Consider the following 22119-nt stretch of genomic DNA (forward strand, 5'->3'; position numbering starts at 1 on the left):
AAACATTCCCATGATCACAGAAAGCACTGTATTGGACAACACTCACTACAATCTCCTTAACATAAAAAATTAGCTGGGTGTGGTAGTGAGTAGGCACTACTGAGTTTGCAAAACAATCAGGATCAGGAAAGAGGCTGGGCCTGGTAGCTCATACCTGTAACCCCAGCACCTTGGCAGGCTGAGGTACAGGGATTGCTTGAGCCCAGGAGTTTGAGACCAGCCTGGACAACATAGTAAGACTCTGTCTCTACAAAAACTAAAAAAAAAATTATGTGGGCCTGGTGGCACAAACCTGTAGTCCCAGCTACCCGGGAGGCTGTGAGAGGATTGCTTGAGCCCTGGAGGTCAAGGCTGCAGTGAGCCAAAATCATGCCACTACACTCCAGACTGGGCGACAGAGTGCCCTGTCTCAGTAAATAAATAAAACAAACCCAAAACAGGATGAAATTCATTCATTTGGCTATGTAATATGTCTGCAAGCCACTTTTATTGACAAGGCAAGAATGGGTGAACTTATGCAACAATTCTGTCCAGTAGCAAAAACATTTTCTAATTTAGGCACAATATATGTGAGGATAACCTTTACACAAAAAAGAAAAGGAATACTTTAAATGAGGATTTGATTCTAATGGCACCTCAAAATTAAAAGTCAAATACAAAAATCTCTCATTATCTTAATATTCTTCAGTGTTTAATAATACAAAATTGACTCATGAAAACTAAAGTTTTTACACAAATGTATACAGAAAATCGGAATGAAGTCTGCTTCTTATACCTGCATTAACAGGTTTGCACACAGCCCTGGAATTATGGACTTTTAAAGCAGCACAGAAAAAGGAAAAGACTAGTCATGCCCCACCCAACAAAACAGCTCAAAAGAGAGAGAAGGGACTTCCCACTGTGTTAGACTGACAAAAGCAGAGCAGACAGACATCCTGGCCCTTGCTGTATTAGCACCCTGGGCTCTTACTTGATGAATAAAGTCCATGAGGAAAGAGTGAGCTTTCATCTTGTCTTCTAGCTGGTGAAGAATAATCAGTGACGTGTTGCTGAACCCAGGTACTTCTGTTAAAACACAGTGATAAACTTATAACATAGTAGTTTTACAACTATGCTATTTTAATGTTAGTGGCTAACTGCTATTAAACAAAAAAAAGTCTATACAAAAGAAAAATATCAACCTTACAATACAATTATTTATAACATTACTCAGGAGTTTAAAAATGTATGAGAAAATTTTGGAGGTTTGACACAATTCATACTGTATTTATTCAAAATGTAAAACATTACTGTTAATCATTTATAACAATTTAAGCTTGACAGTGCCAACGAAACAAAGAAAGGAGATGAGCTTGAATGTTTTCTTCCTAAATCTCTAACGCAGCTTAGTGAACTTGCTAAGAAGTAGGATAATTAGGGAAACATGTTTGAGACAGTTCTCTGGCACCTGGGGACCCCAGAGTTCCCCTCAAGTTGCTGAGATGGAAGCGCAAGAGGGGCACTCAGCTGGGATAGGGAGGCAGACATTCTTGCTTACTTCTACATATTGACATTTGATCACTGCTGCTCTTAGGGGAATGGATCATTTCTATTAGTCAAATATACTGATTATGCCAAAATTATTTAATTTGGGGGTAAGTAGTCTGGGCGTGGTGGCTCACACCTGTAATCCCAGGACTTTGGGAGGCCGAGGCAGGTGGACCATTTGAGATCAGGAGTTCAAGGCCAGCCTGGGCAACATGGTGAAACCCCATCTCTACTAAAAATACAAAAATAAGCTGGGTGTGGTGGTACACACCTGTAATCTCAGCTACTTGGGAGGCTGAGGTGTGGAGATCACTTGAACCCAGGAGGTGGGGGTTGCAGTGAGCTGAGATCTTGTCACTGCATTCCAGTCTGGGTGACAGAGTAAGGGAGACTCTGTCTCAAAAAAAATGGGGGGCAGGTTAAGTGCCAAATATTTACCTATGCTACCAATTCTCTTTTGGAAATAAAAGGCAGGAAAGCTAAGTAAGGCTAATTAATCTGCCTCAGATAGAACAATTAGGATTTTCTCCAACGTTCCTTTAGTTTTTATTCTGTTATCTAGACCTGTTGTGAGCCTTTTTCAAAAGATACTATAAAGAAGGTTAGAATATTTTTTAAAATATTAAATTAATATTAAATTGTCTGAGAAGCTAAAAATATGCTTTAAGAGATGTTTCTAATAAAGATATCAGAATATACTCAAAACATACCATTTCATAATTAAAACGTTCTTACCCTCAGGGACAGACTCAGCCCACCGTGGGTCAGACGCTGGGTAGTCATCCATCAGGTCTACACTGATTTGGGTAACAGCCCTGTCTAGTTCAGAATCAGAATCCAAATCAGAGTGAAAGGAAAAGAGCTCTTCAACCACCATTTGAGCATGACCTAAATCTTTCCTGAAATAAAATTGGAAAATGTTAAGTATTTAGGGAGGCAAAATATTTTCAAAACTCACCAAGAAAAAATTGTGGAGTACTATTCAGCAAAAAAAAAAAAAAAAAAAAAAGAGATCCTGTCATTTACAATAACAGGGATGGAACTGGAGGACATGTTAAGTGAAGTAAGTCAGGCACACAAAGACATGTAATAAACTTTACATGTTCTTACTCATGGAGTTAGAGAGTAGAGTGATGGTTACCAGAGGATGGGAAGAGTAGTGGCAGTGGCGGGGAGTGGGAATGGTTAATGGGTTAAAAAAAACATAGATTGAAGAAGAGCTTGTATTTAATAGCACAACAGGCTGACTATCGTTGACAATAATTTATTGCACATTTAAAAGTAACTAAGAGTATAATTAGAATGTTCATAACACAAAAAAATGATGAATGCTTGAGGTGATGGATATCCCATTTACCCTGATGTGATTATTACACATTGTATGCCTGTATGAAAATATCTCATGTAACCCACAAACACATATACTGTGTACCCATAAAAATTAAAAACCAAAAAAAATTTTTTAAGTTAATTGTGAAGTTAAACCTAGTGCCATTTATAGGTTTTAGCTGAAAATTACTTTTAATAAAATTAATTTAATTAAAAGGGAGAAAACTATTATACATTCATTAATTCAACAAATACACATTGAATACTTACAACACGCTAGGCTCTAGACACAGAAGGATAAAAAGACATTAAAAAATAGTCCAGACAATTGAGCAAGCAATGACACAGGTGATAAACACTGACAGAGATGGAGAAAACTTACTGACAGATAAAGAGGAGGTCACGGAAGTCTGGGGAGAATTGGGGAGGGGTATACAGCTGCACACAGAGCATACATCCACATCCGTCAGCAAGTAAGTCTCTATCTCAGGAGACAACTGAGGCTATGGGAGAGGCTGAGATCACCCAGGGGACAAGAGTTTGGAAAAAATCTTGCAGGGCAACCAATTAAAGGAAGGCGGAGCCCATAAAATGCAGCAGACTCTTCCAACTTAGAGACATTAGGGGACAACCAGGGTGTCAATGGACCCAACCAGGGTGTCAATGGACCCCACCAGTGGGGATTAACTATGGCACATATGAAGAAGTGAGGGATACTGAGAAGGGATAAATCACAAAATTAGAGGACACAGTCTCGTAAACCGTGTTATGGACTTTGAACCTAATACTAAGGACAATGAACAGGCACTGTAAAGGAGTGTCACAGTCTGTTCTAGTGTCCCAAAAGATAGCTCTAACATATGGAGAGGGGATCACACAAGAGAAAAATCCAGTTAGGAGGTTACTGCTGGATCTGATGCACAGTAGCACCCCCTTATCCATGGTGAAAACAGATGACCTAGACAGACAAAGACAGAAAGAGAGATAGAGACAGATGGGGGTGGGGGGGGGGTGGGGGAGGGCGGTAGAGACAGAGGGAGAGAGGGAGGGAGGGAGGGAGAGAGGAAGAGAGAAAGAGACCAAATTCACATATTTTTATTATTGTACAGTCATCCCTTAGTATATGCAGGGGATTGGTTACAGGACCCCCAACATACACCAAAATCCACCCATATCCAAGGCCTGCAGTTGGCTCTGTGGAACTCCTGTATACAAAAAGGTGGCCCTCTGTATAGGCAGGTGAATTTTTGATCTGCACTTGGTTGAAAACATGCTGCGAATTTTGGTCTGCATTTGGTTGAAAACAACCTGCATATATGTAGACCCACGCAGTTCAAACCTGTGTTGTTCAAAGGTTAATTGTATATTGTTATCATTCTGTTTTATTACTATTGTTCTTAATCTCTTACAGTGCCTAATTTATAAATTAAACTTCATCATAGGTATGTATAGGAAAAGCATAGTATATATATGATTCAGTACTATCAGCAGTTTCAGGTATCCACTGGGGGTCTTAAGACATATCCCCCTGTGAGCAACGGGGAACAACTGTGTAAGAATGACTCCTCTGCTGTTGCTTTGAAGAGATGGTAGTGCTTGTCACTGGGGCAGGGGGTAGGGAGGGAAGAATAAGCTTTGGAGAAGATAAGCTCGGTTTTGGATACACTGAAACTCAGGTGCCTGTGAAATATATACGGCTGCTGTACACTCTCCATTTGCATATAATGGCCCAGGTCATGGTACATCTGTTTCTTCAGCAAATGAAGCCAAGGAGGAGAAAAGATCACTGAGGGAGCAGAGAGAGGGAATATGGCAGACAATAGTGAATGTAGACAACCTTTCAGGTGGTTTAGCCGTCAACAGGAACAGATAAGGTGGTAGCTCAAACTAAGCAAAGTCAAAGACTGGTCTTTTTACAAATGGCAGACTAAAATGATTAACTGCTGATGAGAAGGAGCCAGCACAAGAAAGGTCAAAGGACAGAGGAAAGGGAGAACTAAAAAGATGTAGTCTCAAGTGAAGGAGGAGAGAGTGACCTTTGAAACAAAGAACAGTCTCTGATAGGAAGAAGGGCACACCTTCCTACTTTATTGGGAGGGAAAGAGGAAAAGGATTTGGGATGCAGATACCTTCATAGCTAGAAAGCTAGGAAGTACAGGGAGTTCTTATCTAAGGGCTTCTGTGATCTCCATTAAGTAGGAAGTTAAGTCCTCTGCTAAGTGTGAGGGAAGAGGGAGAGAAATGGGGAGAGGGAGGAGATTGGAAAAGGGCTGTCATGGTCCCCTTGTAGAACAGGAGACATAGCTGACCGGTGAAATGCAGAAAAACTCTTGAAAGCCTGAAAGACCAGGGTAAAGCTAGTGACCTAGTCATGCTACAGGTTATGCAAATAACAAAGATGACTATGGCAAGATTTAATAAAAACTTACAGAAAAAGTTCCCTAAAACTCTCGTCAACAAAAGATTTAGTATTTTTTGGGCTAAGTAAAATGAAAACCAAAATAATATAAAAATTAATTTCAAAGAAACCATGCTACAAAAACAGTAATATTATCTTAGCAAAAAATTAAACAAGTAACACTTAAAAAAGTGCTACAGGCTGGGCGCAGTGGCTCACACCTGTAATCTTAGCACTTTGGGAGGCCGAGCTGGGCAGATCACCTGAGGTTGGGAGTTCAAGACCAGCCTGGCCAATATGGTAAAACCCTGTCTCTACTAAAAAAATTAAAAACAAATTAGCTGGGTGTGGTGGCGCACACCTGTAGTCCCAGCTACTCAGGAGGCTGAGCCAGGAGAATCGCTGAAGCTCAGGAGGGAGAGGTTGCAGTGAGTCAAGATCACACCACTGCACTCTAGCCTGGGCAACAGAGTGAGACTCCATCTGAAAAAAAAAAAAAAAAAACAAAAAACAAAACACTAGCCGGGCATGATGGCTAGTAATCTCAGCTAAGCTACTAGAGAGGCCAAGGCAAGAGAACTGCTTGAACCCAGGAGGCAGAGGTTATGATGAGCCGAGATCACATCATTGCACTCCAGCCTGCGTAACAAGAGCGAAACTCCATCTCAAAAAAAAAAGTCTTATCTACCAATTGTGACCGCAGGGGGCATCTGGCAATGTCTGACGATAACTTTGGTCATCACAAGTTGGGGGAAAGGGTGCTAATGGCATCTAGCAGGAAGTGGCTGGTGATGCTGCAAACAGGGTACAATGTACCGCTGGAGTGCAGGGGCAGGATCTCAGCTCACTGCAAGCTCCACCTCCTAGATTCAAGCGATTCTCCTGCCTCAGCCTCCTGAGTAGCTGAGATTACAGGCATGTGCCACCACACCTGGCTAATTTTTTGTAATTTTTTTTTTTAGTAGAGACAGGGTTTCACCATGTTGGTCAGGCTGGTCTCGAACTCCTGACCTCAAATGATCCACCTGCTCTGGTCTTCCAAAGTTCTGGGATTACATGTGTGAGCCACCACGCCCGGCCTCAAATGTCAATGTTAACGGGATTGAGTAGTACTGCTTTAAAGTCCTGCTTTAAAGGTGTTTGTAAGGAGTCTACATCTTTAAGAGAGCTAGCTGACGCTCCCCTAGAAATCATCCATCGTTTAGTCCACAGTACTTCACCCATGCTGGGCAGAGTAAGTTCAGCACAGCTGTGCTACAGGCCCCATGACACTGTCCCTGAGGCTACTGCTTGCTCAGGACTTAGATCAGGGGTCCTTTCTTGTGCCTAATAATTTTCTCCAGTAAAACATCTTAAGATGAATGACTACACCAGGTTGAATCGTGTCTCCCACAAATGCATATCTACCCAGTGCCTCAAAATGCAACCTTACTTGGAAATAAGGTTTTTGTATATATAGTTTGTTAAATTATGATGGGTCTAAATCTAATGATTGATGTCCTTATAAGAAGTCCACATGGGCTGGGCATGGGGCTCACACCTGTAATCCCAGCACTTTGGAAGGCTGAGGCAGGCAGATCACTTGAGTCCAGAAGTTCGAGACCAGCCTGGCCAACATGGCAAAACCTCGTCTCTGCTAAAAATACAAAAGATTAGCTGGGCATGGCAGTGCACGATGCTGCTTGGGAGGCTGAGGCGGAATTGTCTGAACCAGGGAGGCGAAGGTTGTAGTGAGCTGAGATTGCACCACTGCACTCCTGCCTAGGTGACAGAGTGAGACTCTGTCTCAAAAAGAAAAAAAAAAAAGAAGGTCATGTAAATGTGAAGACAGCTATGTGACAATGGAAGCAGAAACTGGAGTGACACATCTATAAGCCAAGGACTGCCAGCAGCCACCAGGAGCTGAGAGGTAAGGACAGATCCTTTCCCAGAGCCTCGCTCTCAGACTTCTGGCCTCTAGAACTATGAGAGAAGACACTTCTGTTGTTTGAAGCTCCTGGTTTGTGGTGATTTGTTATGGCAGCCACAGGAAACAAATCTAATGACTGGTCACCTGCTGCATTATCATTTACATTTTGAGATGCCACCAATCTGACAGAATTGTAATTACAGGACAAACTTGTGAAAGATAAAAACACAGCATTTTAACCCAAATCTTTGAAGTAAGATTGAACCATGTAAAAGAAGATTAAAAGAAAACAATTTCAACAGAAACAAAAACTTGCCTACTGGTGCCCCCTTTTGGTGAGAAACTAAGCTTAGTAGATCATGAGGCGCAGATTGTTAGAACTGTAAAAGCCCTTCATCTGTCGCCTCTGTGAGTGGCCTTTATGCATCAGACACCAGTATGAGTGGGATTATGGAATCATGGGCTGAGAACTGCAGGAAAAGAAAGTAGTAAACTCAGCATATTCCTTCAAAATGATAAATTTATGATCCTTTAGCAATTCTAACTCTCATGCCACTCAATACTTCGACAAGGAAGACACAGAAACAGAATGGCAGAAATGTTCAGCATCTGTCCAAAGTTTCCCACAGCTAACGCGGGGCAGAGCAGGGGCTGGATCACCAGTTTCCTGAGTATTTATTTAAATGTGAATTTGCCATACCTTTTAGGGAAAGTGCCAGAATACATGATAAGCAGAATACATGTCTAGGATAAACTGAAATCTGTATTCACCTTAAACCAGAAGAGCATTAGAGCAGCAAGTGTGACCCAGTGAGGACAATCACTCCCTACCCCACATGTGCATCTGCTTAGGCACCCGCTCACTACAGCTCACCCCTTGGACTTGCTCTGGCCAAAAGGACACTAGCAAATACCATCCAAGCAAAGACTTAAAGAGTGCTTGTGCACTGACACTTGCTCTCTTGCCCTCTTGCCACTCTGCAATCCTGTGATACGTGAACAAGCCCAGGGTAGCCTGCTAGTTGAGGAAACGCCACAGGAAGCAGAGAGAGAGCTGGCCAGCCAAGGATCCAGAAATGTGAGTACAGTAAAGAGCAGCCAGCCCAGCAGTGGACCAAAATGAATAAGCCTATTCAGGAACAGTAAAAATGCCACCAGAGCCCAACCTCAAACAGCCAAACTGCAGAATTGTGAGCTAAGTTAAGTAAGTCACTAAGGTTTGTGGTGATTTTGCATAAAGCAAAACTCAACTATCAATTAATAGGCCAGGTCTAATTCTTTTTCCTTTTTGAGACAGGGTCTTGATCTGTCACCTAGGCTGGAGTGCAGTGGTGTGATCATGGCTCACAGTAGTCTTGGCCTCGTGGTCTCACATGATCCTCCTAACTCAGCCTTCTGAGTAGCTGGGACTAAAGGCGTGCATCACCATGCCTGGCTAGTTATTTTTTAAATTTTTCTTTGTAGAGATGAGGTCTTTCTATGTTGCCCAGACTGGTCTTGAACTCCCGGGCTCAAGCGATCCTTCTGTCTCAGCCTCCCAGAGTGCTGGAATTACAGGTGTGAGTCACCACACCAGACCATAATTCTTTTATATTACCAATAAAACTTTGTATGCAGCTGGGCATGGTGGCTCATACTGTAATCCCAACACTCTGGGAGGCTAAGGCAGGTGGATCACTTGAAGACAGGAGTTTGAGGCCAGCTTGGTCAACAAGGTGAAACCCCATCTCTACTAAAAATACAAACATTAGGCTGAGCGCGGTGGCTCATGCTTGTAATCCCAGCACTTTGGGAGGCTAAGGCGGGCGGATCACTTGAGGTTGGGAGTTCGAGACCAGCCTGACCAACATGGAGAAACCCCATCTCAAATTAAGAAATTAAAAAAAAATACAAAAATTAGCCAGACGTGGTGGCACACAACGGCAGTCCCAGCTACCTGGGAGGCTGAGGCAGGAAAATCGCTTTAACCTGGGAGGCAGAGGTTACAGTGAGCTGAGATCATGCCACTTTAGCCTGGGCAACAGAATAAGAGTAAGACTGTCTCAAAAAAAAAAAAAAAAGACAAAAAGCAAATGAAAAACCCTTGATAAGCAACTTATTTACACCTTAACATTATACATAAAAGACTCTTGCAAGATGTCTTAATGATCACCATTTTCAATGGTGCATTATTTTTCATGAAGTGGAGAGAGCATGTTAGATCCCATGTTTTTTTCCCTGGCCTAGCTAGCTGGAACCCTCCCATACCTACTAAGTTCAAAACAGTTTATTAAAATGCTAAAGCTCAAAAAAAAGTCTCCTTTTATTATTATTATTTTGAGATGGAGTCTGGTTTTGTCGCCCGGGCTGAAGTGCAGTGTCACGATCTCAGCTCACTGCAACCTCTGCCTCCTGGGTTCAAGTAATTCTCTGCCTCAGCCACCCAAGTAGCTGGAATTACAGGTGCCCACCACCATGCCCAGCTAATTTTTTTTTTTTTGTATTTTTAGTAGAGATGGGGTTTCACCATCTTGGCCAGGCTGGTCTTGAACTCCTGACCTTGTGATCTACCTGCCTTGGCCTCCCAAAGTGCCAGGAATACAGGCGTGAGCCACCGCGGCCAGCCAACATTCTCCTCTTGACAGCATCATTCCTCAACTTGCTCTCGCCAGTCAAGAAATAAGTAGCACATGTCAGTAAAACATATCCTCACACATAAAATAATCCATAATTTTAAAAACATGTTATACCTGCAGTATTGCAGAAAGGCAGCTTTCAGCAACTTGATTTTATCTTCCTGGGCTATAGTTTCATTCTTTGGAGTGGTCTCAAAAACCATACTCTGCAAAATAACAAAGTATAGTTTAGAGATAAAGGTATCTGAATATTCTTAATTATTGGACTAAAAACTGCACCCAACTTATGATAGCAATTCTGCATATACACAAACTGTTTACCATATTGTCTGGACCAGGGATGTCCAATCGTTTGGCTTTCTTGGGCTACAATGGAAGAAGAATTGTCTTGGTCCACACATAAAATACACTAACATTAATGATAGCTGACTGGCTTGGTATGGTGACTCACACTTGTAATCCCAGCACTTTGGGAGGCTAAGGCAGGCAGATCATGAGGTCAGGAGTTCAAAATCAGCCTGGCCAATATGGTGAAACCCCGTCTTTACTAAAAAATACAAAAATTAGCCAGGCGTAGTGGCATGAGCCTGTAGTCCCAGGTACTGGGGAGGCTGAGGCAGGAGAATCGCTGGAACCCAGGAGGCGGAGGTTGCAGTGAGCTGAGATTGTACCATTGCACTTCGGCTTGGGAGACAGAGCAAGACTCTGCCTCAAAAAAAAAAAAAAGGTAGCTGATGAGTTAAAAAAAAAATCTCATGTTTCAACAAAGTTTACAAATGTGTGTTGGACTGCATTCAAAGACATCCTGGGCTGCATGCGGCCCATGAGTCGTGGGTTGGACAAGCTTAGCCTAAATCCATTATTCATATACTTATTGAAACACTATAAATAGCACCAAATGATCAACCAAAGTCATAGAGAAAAGGCACAGGTATTCAGGGATTATGTTGTAAGTAAAATAATTTGGAAATTTCATCATAATTAACAGAATTTTTTTATAGGTTTGCTCTTATACAACTCATCACAGTGTATACTACTAAGCATAATGGTTGATTACAAGTTTAAACAAGAATTTAGAAAAATTTTAAAGAAATGGAATACTATAAAATAGCTTCAGAAGGTATAACAGTATTACAATAACAATATGATTACAAAATAATCAAAGTATTAATCCTTTTTGTGAAAATAAAAAAAAGCAAAAAATTACTTTCCTTTAAAACTGTACTCAATCAGGTAGTCTATGTATTTCATATACTACTATTCAAGTGGAAATTACCCCAAACAGTATTAAGTACTTTTAGTCTTCTGTAAAAGAATGATAAAAATCTTATGGCTGGGACATTTCAGGTTTCAATATAACAGAAAAAAATTGGTAATTTTTACCTGGCTATTCCTCTCAAAAAATCATCCCAGAATAAAAAGAAATAAAAATATAAGCTCCATGGAAATATCTGTGATACTAACTACAACAAAGGAAGACAGAAAGCAGAAGGAATGGGAAATGGCAGCAATGACAGGAGATGAAGTCACCTGTGCATGGTGCAGGGGACAGGTCCCAAGGATGTGGGGACAATGGAAAACGGAAGCTCTGGGATGATAACCGTGCAGATGGACAGGTTCTGGAGACTTGACTTTGGGAAAAACTACACTGAGGGGCACTCTACAGAACTCCTGGAGTGTGTGAAAAGATTAAGTCACAAATGAAAGGAAAGTGAGCAAATATAAAATGAGGTCATTATACCCTCCAAGAGTCACACAAAGTTGTATAATAAATGTTATGAGTGTATTACTTGGCTCAGCAAACCATAAACAATATTCACACTGTCATTACAATGGAAAAAAATTTATGCTTGAATGATAAAGGCAGAGGAAAGAGTATAAGGTAACTCAAAACCTCATTTTCTATAGTAGAAAATCAACAGATGAATCAGGAGACAGGAATATATGTATATTACTTAGTAATATGGAGAAAAATGCCAAAATAAATCACTAAAAGGCTTAAAAGTAATTGCTTCAGGCAAAGAGGGCAGAAGGGATGAGGAAGATAAAAAGAACTAATGTCTTCATCATAAATCTCTGAAAACTGTCTCAGTTTTGGGACCTTTTGTATAACATACTCTGATAAAAATAAAAATTAGGCTGGGCACGATGGCTCCACACCTGTAACCCCAGCACTTTGGGAGGCCGAGGTGGGAGGATGCTTGAGCCCAGGAGTTTGAGACCAGCCTAGGCAACACAGGGAAATCCTGTCTCTACAAAAAATAAAACATTAGCCGGGTGAGATGGCACATATCTGTAGTCCCAGCTATGTGGGAGGCTAAGAGAGGAGGACTGCTTGATCCCAGGAGGTTGAGGTGAAGCTGCAGTGAGGTGATTATGCCACTGCACTCCAGCCTGGGCAACAGAGTGAGACTCTTATCTCAAAAACGAAACAAAACCAAAAAAAAATAGGCACCTACTGGGAAGTCTGAGGCATGAGGATTGCCTGAGGCCAGGAGTTTGAGGCTACAGTGAGCTACGATTGTGCCACTGCACGTTAGCATAAGTGACAGCGTGAGACCCTATCTCTAAAAAAATGAGACCCTATCTCTCTCTCTTTTTTTTCTGAGATGGAGTTTTGCTCCTGTTGCAATCTGGGCTCACTGCAACCTCCACTTCCTGGGTTCACATAATTCTCCTGCCTCAACCTCCTGAGTAGCTGGGCTTACAGGTGTGCACTACCACGCCCAGGTAATTTTTGTATTTTTAGTAAAGATGAGATTTTGCCATGGTGGCCAGGCTGGTCTCAAACTCCTGACCTCAGGTGATCTGCCCACCTTGGCCTCCCAAAGTGCTGGGATTACAGAGGTGAGCCATTGTGCCCGGCCAAGACCCTGTCTCTAAGAAATCAATAACATAAAAACTTTAAAATCTTATAGAATCACATTACCACACTGTTTGGTCCAGCAACTGAAGATGCTAAGGAATCTTCCAGGTCTTCTGCCAATATGGACACATTTTCCCTTGAAGTAATAGACACTAGTCCACTGTTTCTAGAAAAAATGATAGGAACACCACCACAGGCACCAGCACCTAAAACACTATCTCCTAAAAGACAAAAAAGTAGAGTCAAATACATCTAACAACAACAACAAAAATGCTTTGTAAAATCTACCACCCTAAAAAAAAATCTTGATGATATATTAAGCATGTTTTTTTCCTTTACAATATTATTCCTACTTCAAACTTATCCTTTAAATCCCAGAATCAAATGTTGAGAACTGGCTACTATTTGAAGAAGCAGACTGTGTCCCTTCAGCTTTAAGGACAATAAAAATTAGCCTTGCCAGAGAGCAGTCAGTCCAGTAAGCCAAAAAAGAAAATTATTCATTCTGCAAAACTCAGAATAAGAGCTTTTTCAATCCTGTGGAGTTCTCTTGCTTAATTCTGTCTTTAACTTATCACATCAGTTAATGGGATTTAACAAAAAGAAAAGAAAAGAGGACGCCAACATGGCCAAGAGAAGCCAGCACAGGAATGCAGCTCCCAGAGAATGAGAGGCAGAGGGCTAGAGGACTTCACGATTCCAAACAAGGTGCCAGGTTCGTTTCTGTGGGACTGATAGGGCACTGAAAATAGGCCCAGGGACATGCAGCCGGCTTGGAGGGTCGGGGGGACTTAACCCCCTCAGTGCTCCGTTTCAGATCCTGTGCTTACCTCATCCCTCCTACAACCCACGGTCCACGAGATCCCTGCCAGATGGTAGGGCACCGTGGGTAGTCCATGCAAATCTGAGCAGCCCCTACTGCCAGGCGGGGCAAGTTGTCGCAGGGACCTGGGCGGGAGTCTGTACTAACACCTGCAGGACAGACCATCCCACAGAGGGAGGCAGAGTTGAAAGCAGGGAAACAGACCATAAGGCCTGGCAGGCCCCACCTCCACAGAACTGAAACTGAAGCCCTCGCTAGAGAGCTTGGCAGCAAATACACCAGCTTGACCCCAACCAGGAAGATCCAGCTGGGGAAGGAGAGACGCCATGGGGAAGGCGGGGCCAATCTCACCTGCAAAAGAACTCCAGGGAAGGACCACCCACCCAACAACCTGACTGAACCCAAGAGAGCCCAGCAACGCCCTCTACAGGCCAAAAAAAAAGATACAACGCCAACCTCAACAGGAAAAAACGTCCACTCAGAGAATCGTCCTGAAATCACCTTCAAAGATTAAAGGGAGATTCGAAGATGGGAAAAAAACAGCGCAAAAAGGATGAAACCATCAAAGAACAGAACACCTCTTCTCCTCCCAGGGATCACAACTCCTCACCATCAAGGGAACAAAAAAAGACAGAGAATGAATCTGATGAATCAACAGAAGCAGGCTTCAGAAGGTGGGTAATAATAAACTTCTCTGAATTAAAAGACCATATTCTAACCCAATGCAAAGAAACTAAGAATCTTGAAAAAAGGTTAGACGAAATGCTAACTGGAATAACCAGCTTAGAGAAGAATATAAATGACTTGATGGAGCTGAAAAACACAGCACAAGAACTTCACAAGGCATATACAAGTTTCAACAGCTGAATCAATCGAGCAGAAGAAAGGATATCAAGAGACAGAAGATCAAATCAATGAAATAAAACGAGAAGGCAAGACTAGAGAAAAAAGAGTGGGGAAAAAAATGAACAAAGCCTCCAAGAACTATGGGATTATGTGAAAAACCCTAATCTACGCTTGACTGGCGTACCTGAATGTGATGGGGAGAATGAATCCAAGTTGGAAAACACTCTTCAAGATATTATCCAAGAGAACTTTCCCAACCTAATAAGGCAGGCCAACATTCAAATCCAGGAAATACAGAGAAGACCACAAAGATATTCCTCAAGAAGAGCAACCCCAAGGCACATAGTTGTCAGATTCAACAGGGCTGAAATGAAGGAAAAAATCCTAAGGGCAGCCAGAGAGAAAGGTCAAGTCACCCACAAAGGAAAGACCATCAGACTCACAGAGGATCTCTCAGCAGAAACCCTGCAAGCTAGAAGGGAGTCGGGGCCAATATTCAAAATCCTTAAAGAAAAGAACTTTCAATATCCAGAATTTCATATCCAGCCAAACTAAGCTTCAAAAGCAAAGGAGAAAAAAAATCCCTTACGGACAAACAATTGCTGAGAGATTTCGTTGCTACAAGACCTGCCTTACAAGAACTACTGAAGGAAGTACTAAACAGGGAAAGGAACAACCAGTACCAGTCACTGCAAAAACATACCAATGGTAAAGAATAAGGACGCAATGAAGGAGCCACGTCAATTAACAGGCAAAACAACCATCCAGTAACAAAATGACAGGATCAAATTCAAACATAACAATATTAACGTTGAATGTAAATGGACTAAAGGCCACAATCAAAAGAGACAGACTGGCAAATTGGATAAAAAGTCAAGACCCATCAGTGTGCTGTATTCAGGAGACCCATCTCAAATGCAAAGACTCACACAGACTAAAAATAAAGGGATGGAAGAAGATATACCAAGCAAATGGAGAGCAAAAAAAAGCAGGGGTAGCAATCCTAGTCTCTGATGAAATGGACTTTAAACCAACAAAGATCAAAAGAGACAAAGAAGGGCATTATATGATGGTAAAAGGATCAATGCAACAAGAAGGGCTAACTATGCTAAATATTTATGCACCCAATGCAGGAGCACCCAAATACATAGAGCAAGTTCTTAACGACCTACAAAGAGACTTAGACTCCCACACAATTATAGTGGGAGACTTTAACACTCCACTGACAATACTGGACAGATCAAGGAGACAGAAAGTCAACAAGAATATCCAGGATTTGAACACAGATCTGGACCAAGCGGACCTAACAGACATTTACAGGACATTCCACCCCAAATTCACAGAATATACATTCTTCTCAGCACCACATTGCACTTACTCCAAAATTGACCACATAATTGGAAGTAAATCACTCCTCAGCAAATGCAAAAGAATGGAAATCATAACAAACAGTCTCTCAGACCACAGCACAATCAAATTAGAACTCAGGATTGAGAAAAGCACTCAAAACCATACAATCACATGGAAACTGAACAACTTGCTCCTGAATGACGAATGGATAAACAATGAAATGAAGGCAGAAATAAAAATGTGCTTTGAAACCAATGAGAATGAAGACACAACGTACCAGATCCTACAGGTCACATTTAAAGCAGTGTCTAGAGGGAAATTTATAGCAATAAATGCCCACATGAGAAACAAGGAAAGATCTAAAATTGATACCCTATCGTCAAAATTGAAAGAGCTAGAGAAGCAAGATCAAAAAAAACTCAAAAGCAAGCAGAAGACAAGAAATAACTAAGATCAGAGCAGAACTGAAGGAGATAGAGACACAAAAAACCCTTCAAGAAAATCAATAAATCCAGGAGCTGGGTTTTTTTTAAAAGATCAACAAAATAGACCAATAGCTAGACTAATAAAAAAGAAAAAAGACTTGAATAGATGCAATAAAAAATGACAAAGGGGAGATCACCACCGACTCCTTGGAAATACAAACTACCATCAGAGATTACTACAAATAACTCTATGCACATAAACCAGTAAATCTGGAAGAAATAGATAAATTCCTGGACACTTGCACATGCCCAAGACTAAGCCAAGAAGAAGTTGAAACCCTGAATAGAACAATAACAAGGTCTGAAGTAGAGGCAGCAATTAATGGCCTACCGACCAAAAAAAGTCCAGGTCCAGACGGGTTCATAGCTGAATTCCACCAGACATACAAAGAGGAGCTAGTACCATTCCTGTTGAAACTATTCCAAACAATACAAAAAGAGGGAATCCTCCCTAACTCTTTCTATGAGACCAACATCATCCTGATACCAAAATCTGGCAGAGACACAACTGAAAAAGAAAACTACAGGCCAATATCCATGATGAACATTGATGTAAAAATCTCCAATAAAATACTGGCAAACCGAATCTAACAGCACATCAAAAAGTTCATCCACCACTAACAAGTAGGCTTCATCCCGGGGATGCAAGGTTGGTTCAACTTATGCAAATCTATAAACGAATTCACCACATAAACAGATCCAAAGACAAAAACCACATGATTATCTCAATAGATGCAGAGAAGGCCTTCAACCAAATTCAACAACCCTTTATGCTAAAAACTCTAAATAAACTAGGTATCAATGGAATGTATCTCAAAACAATAAAAGCTTTTTACGACAAACCCACAGCGAATATCATGCTGAATGTGCAAAAATTAGAAGCATTCCCTTTAAAAACCGGCACTAGACAAAGATGTCCTCTCTCACCACTCCTATTCAATATAGTATTGGAAGTTCTAGCCAGGGCAATTTGGCAAGAAAAAGAAATAAAGGTCATTCAACTAGGAAAAGAAGAAGTCAAATTGTCCCTATTTGCAGACGACATGATTGTATAGTTAGAAGACCCCATCGTCTCAGCCCAAAACCTCCTTAAGCTGATAAGCAAAGTCTCAGGATATAAAATCAATCAATGTGCAGAAATCACAAGCATCCCTATACACCAATAATAGACAAACAGAGAGCCAAATCATGAGTGAACTCCCATTTACAATTGCTATAAAGAAAATAAAATACCTAGGAATACATCTAACAAAGGAGGAAAAAGATCTCTTCAAGGAGAACTACAAACCATTGATCAAGGAAATAAGAGAGGACACAAACAGATGGAAAAACGTTCCCTGCTCATGGTTAGGAAGAATCGATATCATGAAAATGGCCACACTGCCTAAAGTAATTTATAGATTCAATGCTATCCCCATCAAGCTACCACTAACCTTCTTCACAGAACTGGAAAAGAACACTTTAAACTTCATATGGAACCAAAAGAGAACCTGCATAGCCAAGACAATCCTAAGCAAAAAGAACAAAGCTGTAAACATCATGCTACTTGACTTCAAATTATATTACAAGGCTACAGTAATCAAAACAGCATGGTACTGGTACCAAAACAGAGATATAGACCAATGGAACAGAACAGAGGCCTCAGAAGCAACACCACACATCTACAACCATATGATCTTTGAAAAACCTGACAAAAACAAGCAATGGGGAAAGGATTCCCTGTTTAATAAATGGTGCTGGGAAAATTGGCTAGCCATATGCAGGAAGCTGAAACTGGACCCCTTCCTTACACCTTATACAAAAATTAACTCCAGATGGATTAAAGATTTAAACATAAGAACTAACACCATAAAAACCCTAGAAGAAAACCTAGGCAAAACCATTCGGGACATAGGTACAGGAAAGGACTTCATGACTAAAACACCAAAAGCAATGGCAACAAAAGCCAAAATAGACAAATGGGACCTAATTAAACGTAAGAGCTTCTGCACAGCAAAAGAAATAATCATTAGAGTAAACCAGCAACCAACAGAATGGGAAAAAATTTTCACAATCTACCCATCAGACAAAGGGCTAATATCCAGAATCTACAAAGAACTAAAGCAGATTTACAAGAAAAAAACAAACAAACCCATTCAAAAGTGGGCGAAGGACATGAACAGACACTTTACAAAAGAAGACAAATATGCGGCCAACAAACATATGAAAAAATACTCATCATCATTGGTCATTAGAGAAATGCAAATCAAAACCACATTGAGATACCATCTCATGCCAGTTAGAATAGCGATCATCAAAAAATCTGGAGACAACAGATGCTGGAGAGGATGTGGAGAAAAAGGAACACTTTTGCACTGCTGGTGGGAGTGTAAATTAGTTTAACCATTGTGGAAGATAGTGTGGTGATTCCTCAAGGATCTAGAAATAGAAATTCCATTTGACCCAGCAATCCCATTACTGAGTATATACCCAAAGGATTATAAATTGTCCTATCATAAAGACACATGCACACTTATGTTCACTGTGGCGCTGTTTATGATAGCAAAGACCTGGAACCAACCCAAATGCCCATCGATGACAGACTGGACAAAAAAAATGTGGCACATATACACCACGGAATACTATGCAGTCATAAAAAACGATGAGTTTGTGTCCTTTGTAGAGACATGGATGAACCTAGAAACCATCATTCTCAGCAAACTGACACAAGAGCAGAAAACCAAACACCGCATGTTTTCACTGATAGACGGGTGAACAATGAGAACACTTGGGCACAGGGAAGGGAACAACACTGACAGGGCTAGGTTGGGGAGGTGGAGGGGAGGGGAGGGGGACAGCAGGTGGGGGGAGGGGAGGATGGGGAGGGAAACACCAAGAGAAATGCCTGATGTAGACGACGGGCTCGGGGGGGGGACGGTTGAGGGGGAGTGATGGAGACAGCAAACCACCATAGCATGTATGTACCTATGCAACAATCCTGCAGGATACAGGACATGCACATGTACCCCAGAGCCCAAATACAACTAAAAAAAGAAAGAAAGAAAGAAAAAGTCTAAGCCTACCTAGTGCCTTAGTAACTTCCTACCCACCTAGTCAAGGTTCCTGTGTGGGACTAGAAAACCTGGGTTCCAACTATGCTGTTGCCTTCCTGGACTCTGTCCTCTACCCAGCCCCTTCAGCTAAATATCTGCTTGGCTTCTCTTCAGCCCTGACCAGCTGCCCTGCATGAGTCCAGCACCTGGGGCTCTTTTTATCCAGGGGTGTGGAAAAGTTAGAGCATCAACTCAGAATAAGTCATTTTTACTAACTAGGAATAAGTAATTACTTGTCATAGCGTTAGTTTTTTCCTTCTTGGCACGCTCTCCTGAAACCAATGTTACTATTTTTGCCTGCAAATAGTTTGGGAACTCTAGTACCCTTTTGGTTTTTTAGTAGGGTTGTGGCGTCAGCCGCTGTAGTTGTGGTATGAAATGTCTCAGTAACATTTGAAGGCAGGATGCTTGAAGAGACACTCACGGAAAAAGAAAAAAGCACTCAGAATGACTAATGAGCTCACTAACCATGCTTTCTAAAACTGCTACGGTACCTTGTGCATTAAAGGCAAGTTTCTCCTGGGGAAGAGAAAATCTCCCAGTTCCTGTGGAGCACACATAGATAGCACTTTCGTTATACAGATATGCAGTCTGGTTTGAAAAGTTTGGGATCATCAGCTGACACAAAACCAGGTCTTCAGACTGAAAGTTAAATTTAAGATTATATTTAACAAGAAGTGAAACAAAACTATTTGTATGATTTTTAAAATTCATTTTTGTACGTTATTTCATAAAAATGATAAAATAATTCACCAATTCTCTTAGTAAAAATCTAAAAACTACCCATGAGATGATTAACATGACAGAGTAAGTTTATAAACATCAAGTAGACATGTATTTTGTTGACTTGCTTATAATTTGCTTACCATTATTATGATTATTTTGAGACAGAGTCTCACTCTGTTGCCCAGGCTGGAGTGCAGTGGTGCAATCTCAGTTCACTGCAACCTCTGCCTCCCAGGTTCAAGTGATTCTCCTGCCTCAGCCTCCTGAGTAGCTGGGATTACAGGCACACGCCACCATAACTGGCTAATTTTTTTGTATTTTTACTAGAGATATGGTTTCACCATGTTGGCCAGGCTGGTCTCGAACTCCTAATTTGCTTACCATTATTATGATTATTTTGAGACAGAGTCCCACTCTGTTGCCCAGGCTGGAGTGCAGTGGCGCAATCTCAGTTCACTGCAACCTCTGCCTCCCAGGTTCAAGTGATTCTCCTGCCTCAGCCTCCTGAGTAGCTGGGATTACAGGCACACGCCACCATAACTGGCTAATTTTTTTGTATTTTTACTAGAGATATGGTTTCACCATGTTGGCCAGGCTGGTCTCGAACTCCACCTCAGCTTCCCAAAGTTCTGGGATTACAGGTGTGCCACCACACCACGCCTCATTTGTTAATTTCTAAAATTATCAAATTTTGAAAACATTTTCACGATGATGACTATAACCAGAAGCCTATGACAAATTCAACAGAGAAAATTAAAGCACTAATTCATTATATTATTTAAGAATTGGCAATTTTTTATAAATGATCCCTGATAAACATTTTGGTTCTTATCTTAATGCCAAGATATTAATGATAAGAAAACTTAGTTAATTTGTTTACATTTAAAATCAGAGGCAGAAATAGAAATATCATTAAGTGATAAAATTAGAATATGCTAAAAATAATAAGCTGTTATTAAAGAAGTAATTTTATAGAAACATTAAATGCGAGGTCCTAGAATTATTTTTAATCCTCAAATTCTCTTTATAGCCTTCTGCCCTGCCTGAATTTCTTTCTGGCATGTTTTCCTCGCATAATCAGAACACATGATAAGGTTTATTTCTGTTTGACATAAAAGAACAAGTCAAAAGGTTTTCTTACAGGATTCAATTAAACAAGCCATGTTAAGAATAAAGTTTTTTTTTTTTTTAAAGTAAGGATTTAAGCCAGGAACGGTGGTATTAACACCTGTAATCCCACCTACTTGAGAGGGCTGCTTGAGCCCAAGAGTTGGAGGCTACCAAGTACTATGATGGACCTGTGAATATCACTGTACTCCAGTCCAAGCCACATAGCAAGATCCTATCTGTTTAAAAAATAAACAACGATTTCATAGAATTAGGTACTATATAAGATTAAATAAAATGAATTTACAAATGTTCAGGTTTTTCCTCATGAATATCACAGTTATTAAACATGTTTAATTGCTATTAATGAACTTAAATTAGAAAGCCTGTCTTTCAGTTGTTTACAAGAACTTTGATGAGTATTTAACACTGCTGAATACAAATACAATCTTGCTTTGGGTAAAAAGGGGGATTTTTATATGACATACAGGACTCTAAAACAAACCCTAATTCCTCCCAGCTTTCTTTCTTACTTTCTTTCCTTTTTCTCTTTTTTTAGGATTGGGTCTCACAACGTTGCCTAAGCTGGAATGTAGTGGTTCTTCACAGGTGTGAACATGGCACACAACAGCCTCAAACTCCTGGGCTCAAGTGATCTTCCTGCCTCAGCCTTTTGAGCAGCTGGGTCTACAGGCATGTACTCATCAATCCCAGCTTGGTTTCTTCCTTATTTTAACCCTGAAATTAATAATCAATACCTTCTTTCTACTTAATAACATTATATCCCTTCAAAGATCTAGAGCAGAAGAAACAAATTGCTTTCTGCTAGTTGCTTCCATTCTCATTTATCTTTAGCCAAAACTGAGCAAAAGAACAAGTCTGAGATGGCAAAGAAAATGCAACAATGTCTAAAAACAAGCTACTTTAAAATATTTCCAAGCCCTACGGACAAAATCTCGCAAGAAATTTGACCCTGAAATGGGCCAGGCGTGGTGACTCATGCCTATAATCCCAACACTTTGGGAGGCCAAGGCAGGTGAATCACT

The 22119-nt window shown here is 40.9% G+C and overlaps 1 protein-coding gene across 1 annotated transcript in view; it reads right to left on the bottom strand.

Annotated features, from left to right (window-relative positions):
* NUP133 (nucleoporin 133) overlaps positions 1–22119 on the bottom strand; it is a 77603-nt gene that overhangs the window by 35854 nt on the left and 19630 nt on the right. Inside the window, exons 10-14 of the mRNA XM_012459847.3 lie at positions 19735–19882; positions 12708–12865; positions 9893–9984; positions 2263–2426; positions 971–1065 (exon numbers count right to left, since the gene is read on the bottom strand). Coding sequence (XP_012315270.2) covers positions 971–1065; positions 2263–2426; positions 9893–9984; positions 12708–12865; positions 19735–19882 — 657 coding nt within the window. The remainder of the gene's footprint in view (positions 1–970; positions 1066–2262; positions 2427–9892; positions 9985–12707; positions 12866–19734; positions 19883–22119) is intronic.

The sequence above is a fragment of the Aotus nancymaae genome, unplaced genomic scaffold (genome assembly GCF_030222135.1).
Source record: "Aotus nancymaae isolate 86718 unplaced genomic scaffold, 86718_ANA_hifiasm-v0.15.2.pri h1tg000032l_0, whole genome shotgun sequence".
NCBI classification, from domain to species: domain Eukaryota; kingdom Metazoa; phylum Chordata; class Mammalia; order Primates; family Aotidae; genus Aotus; species Aotus nancymaae.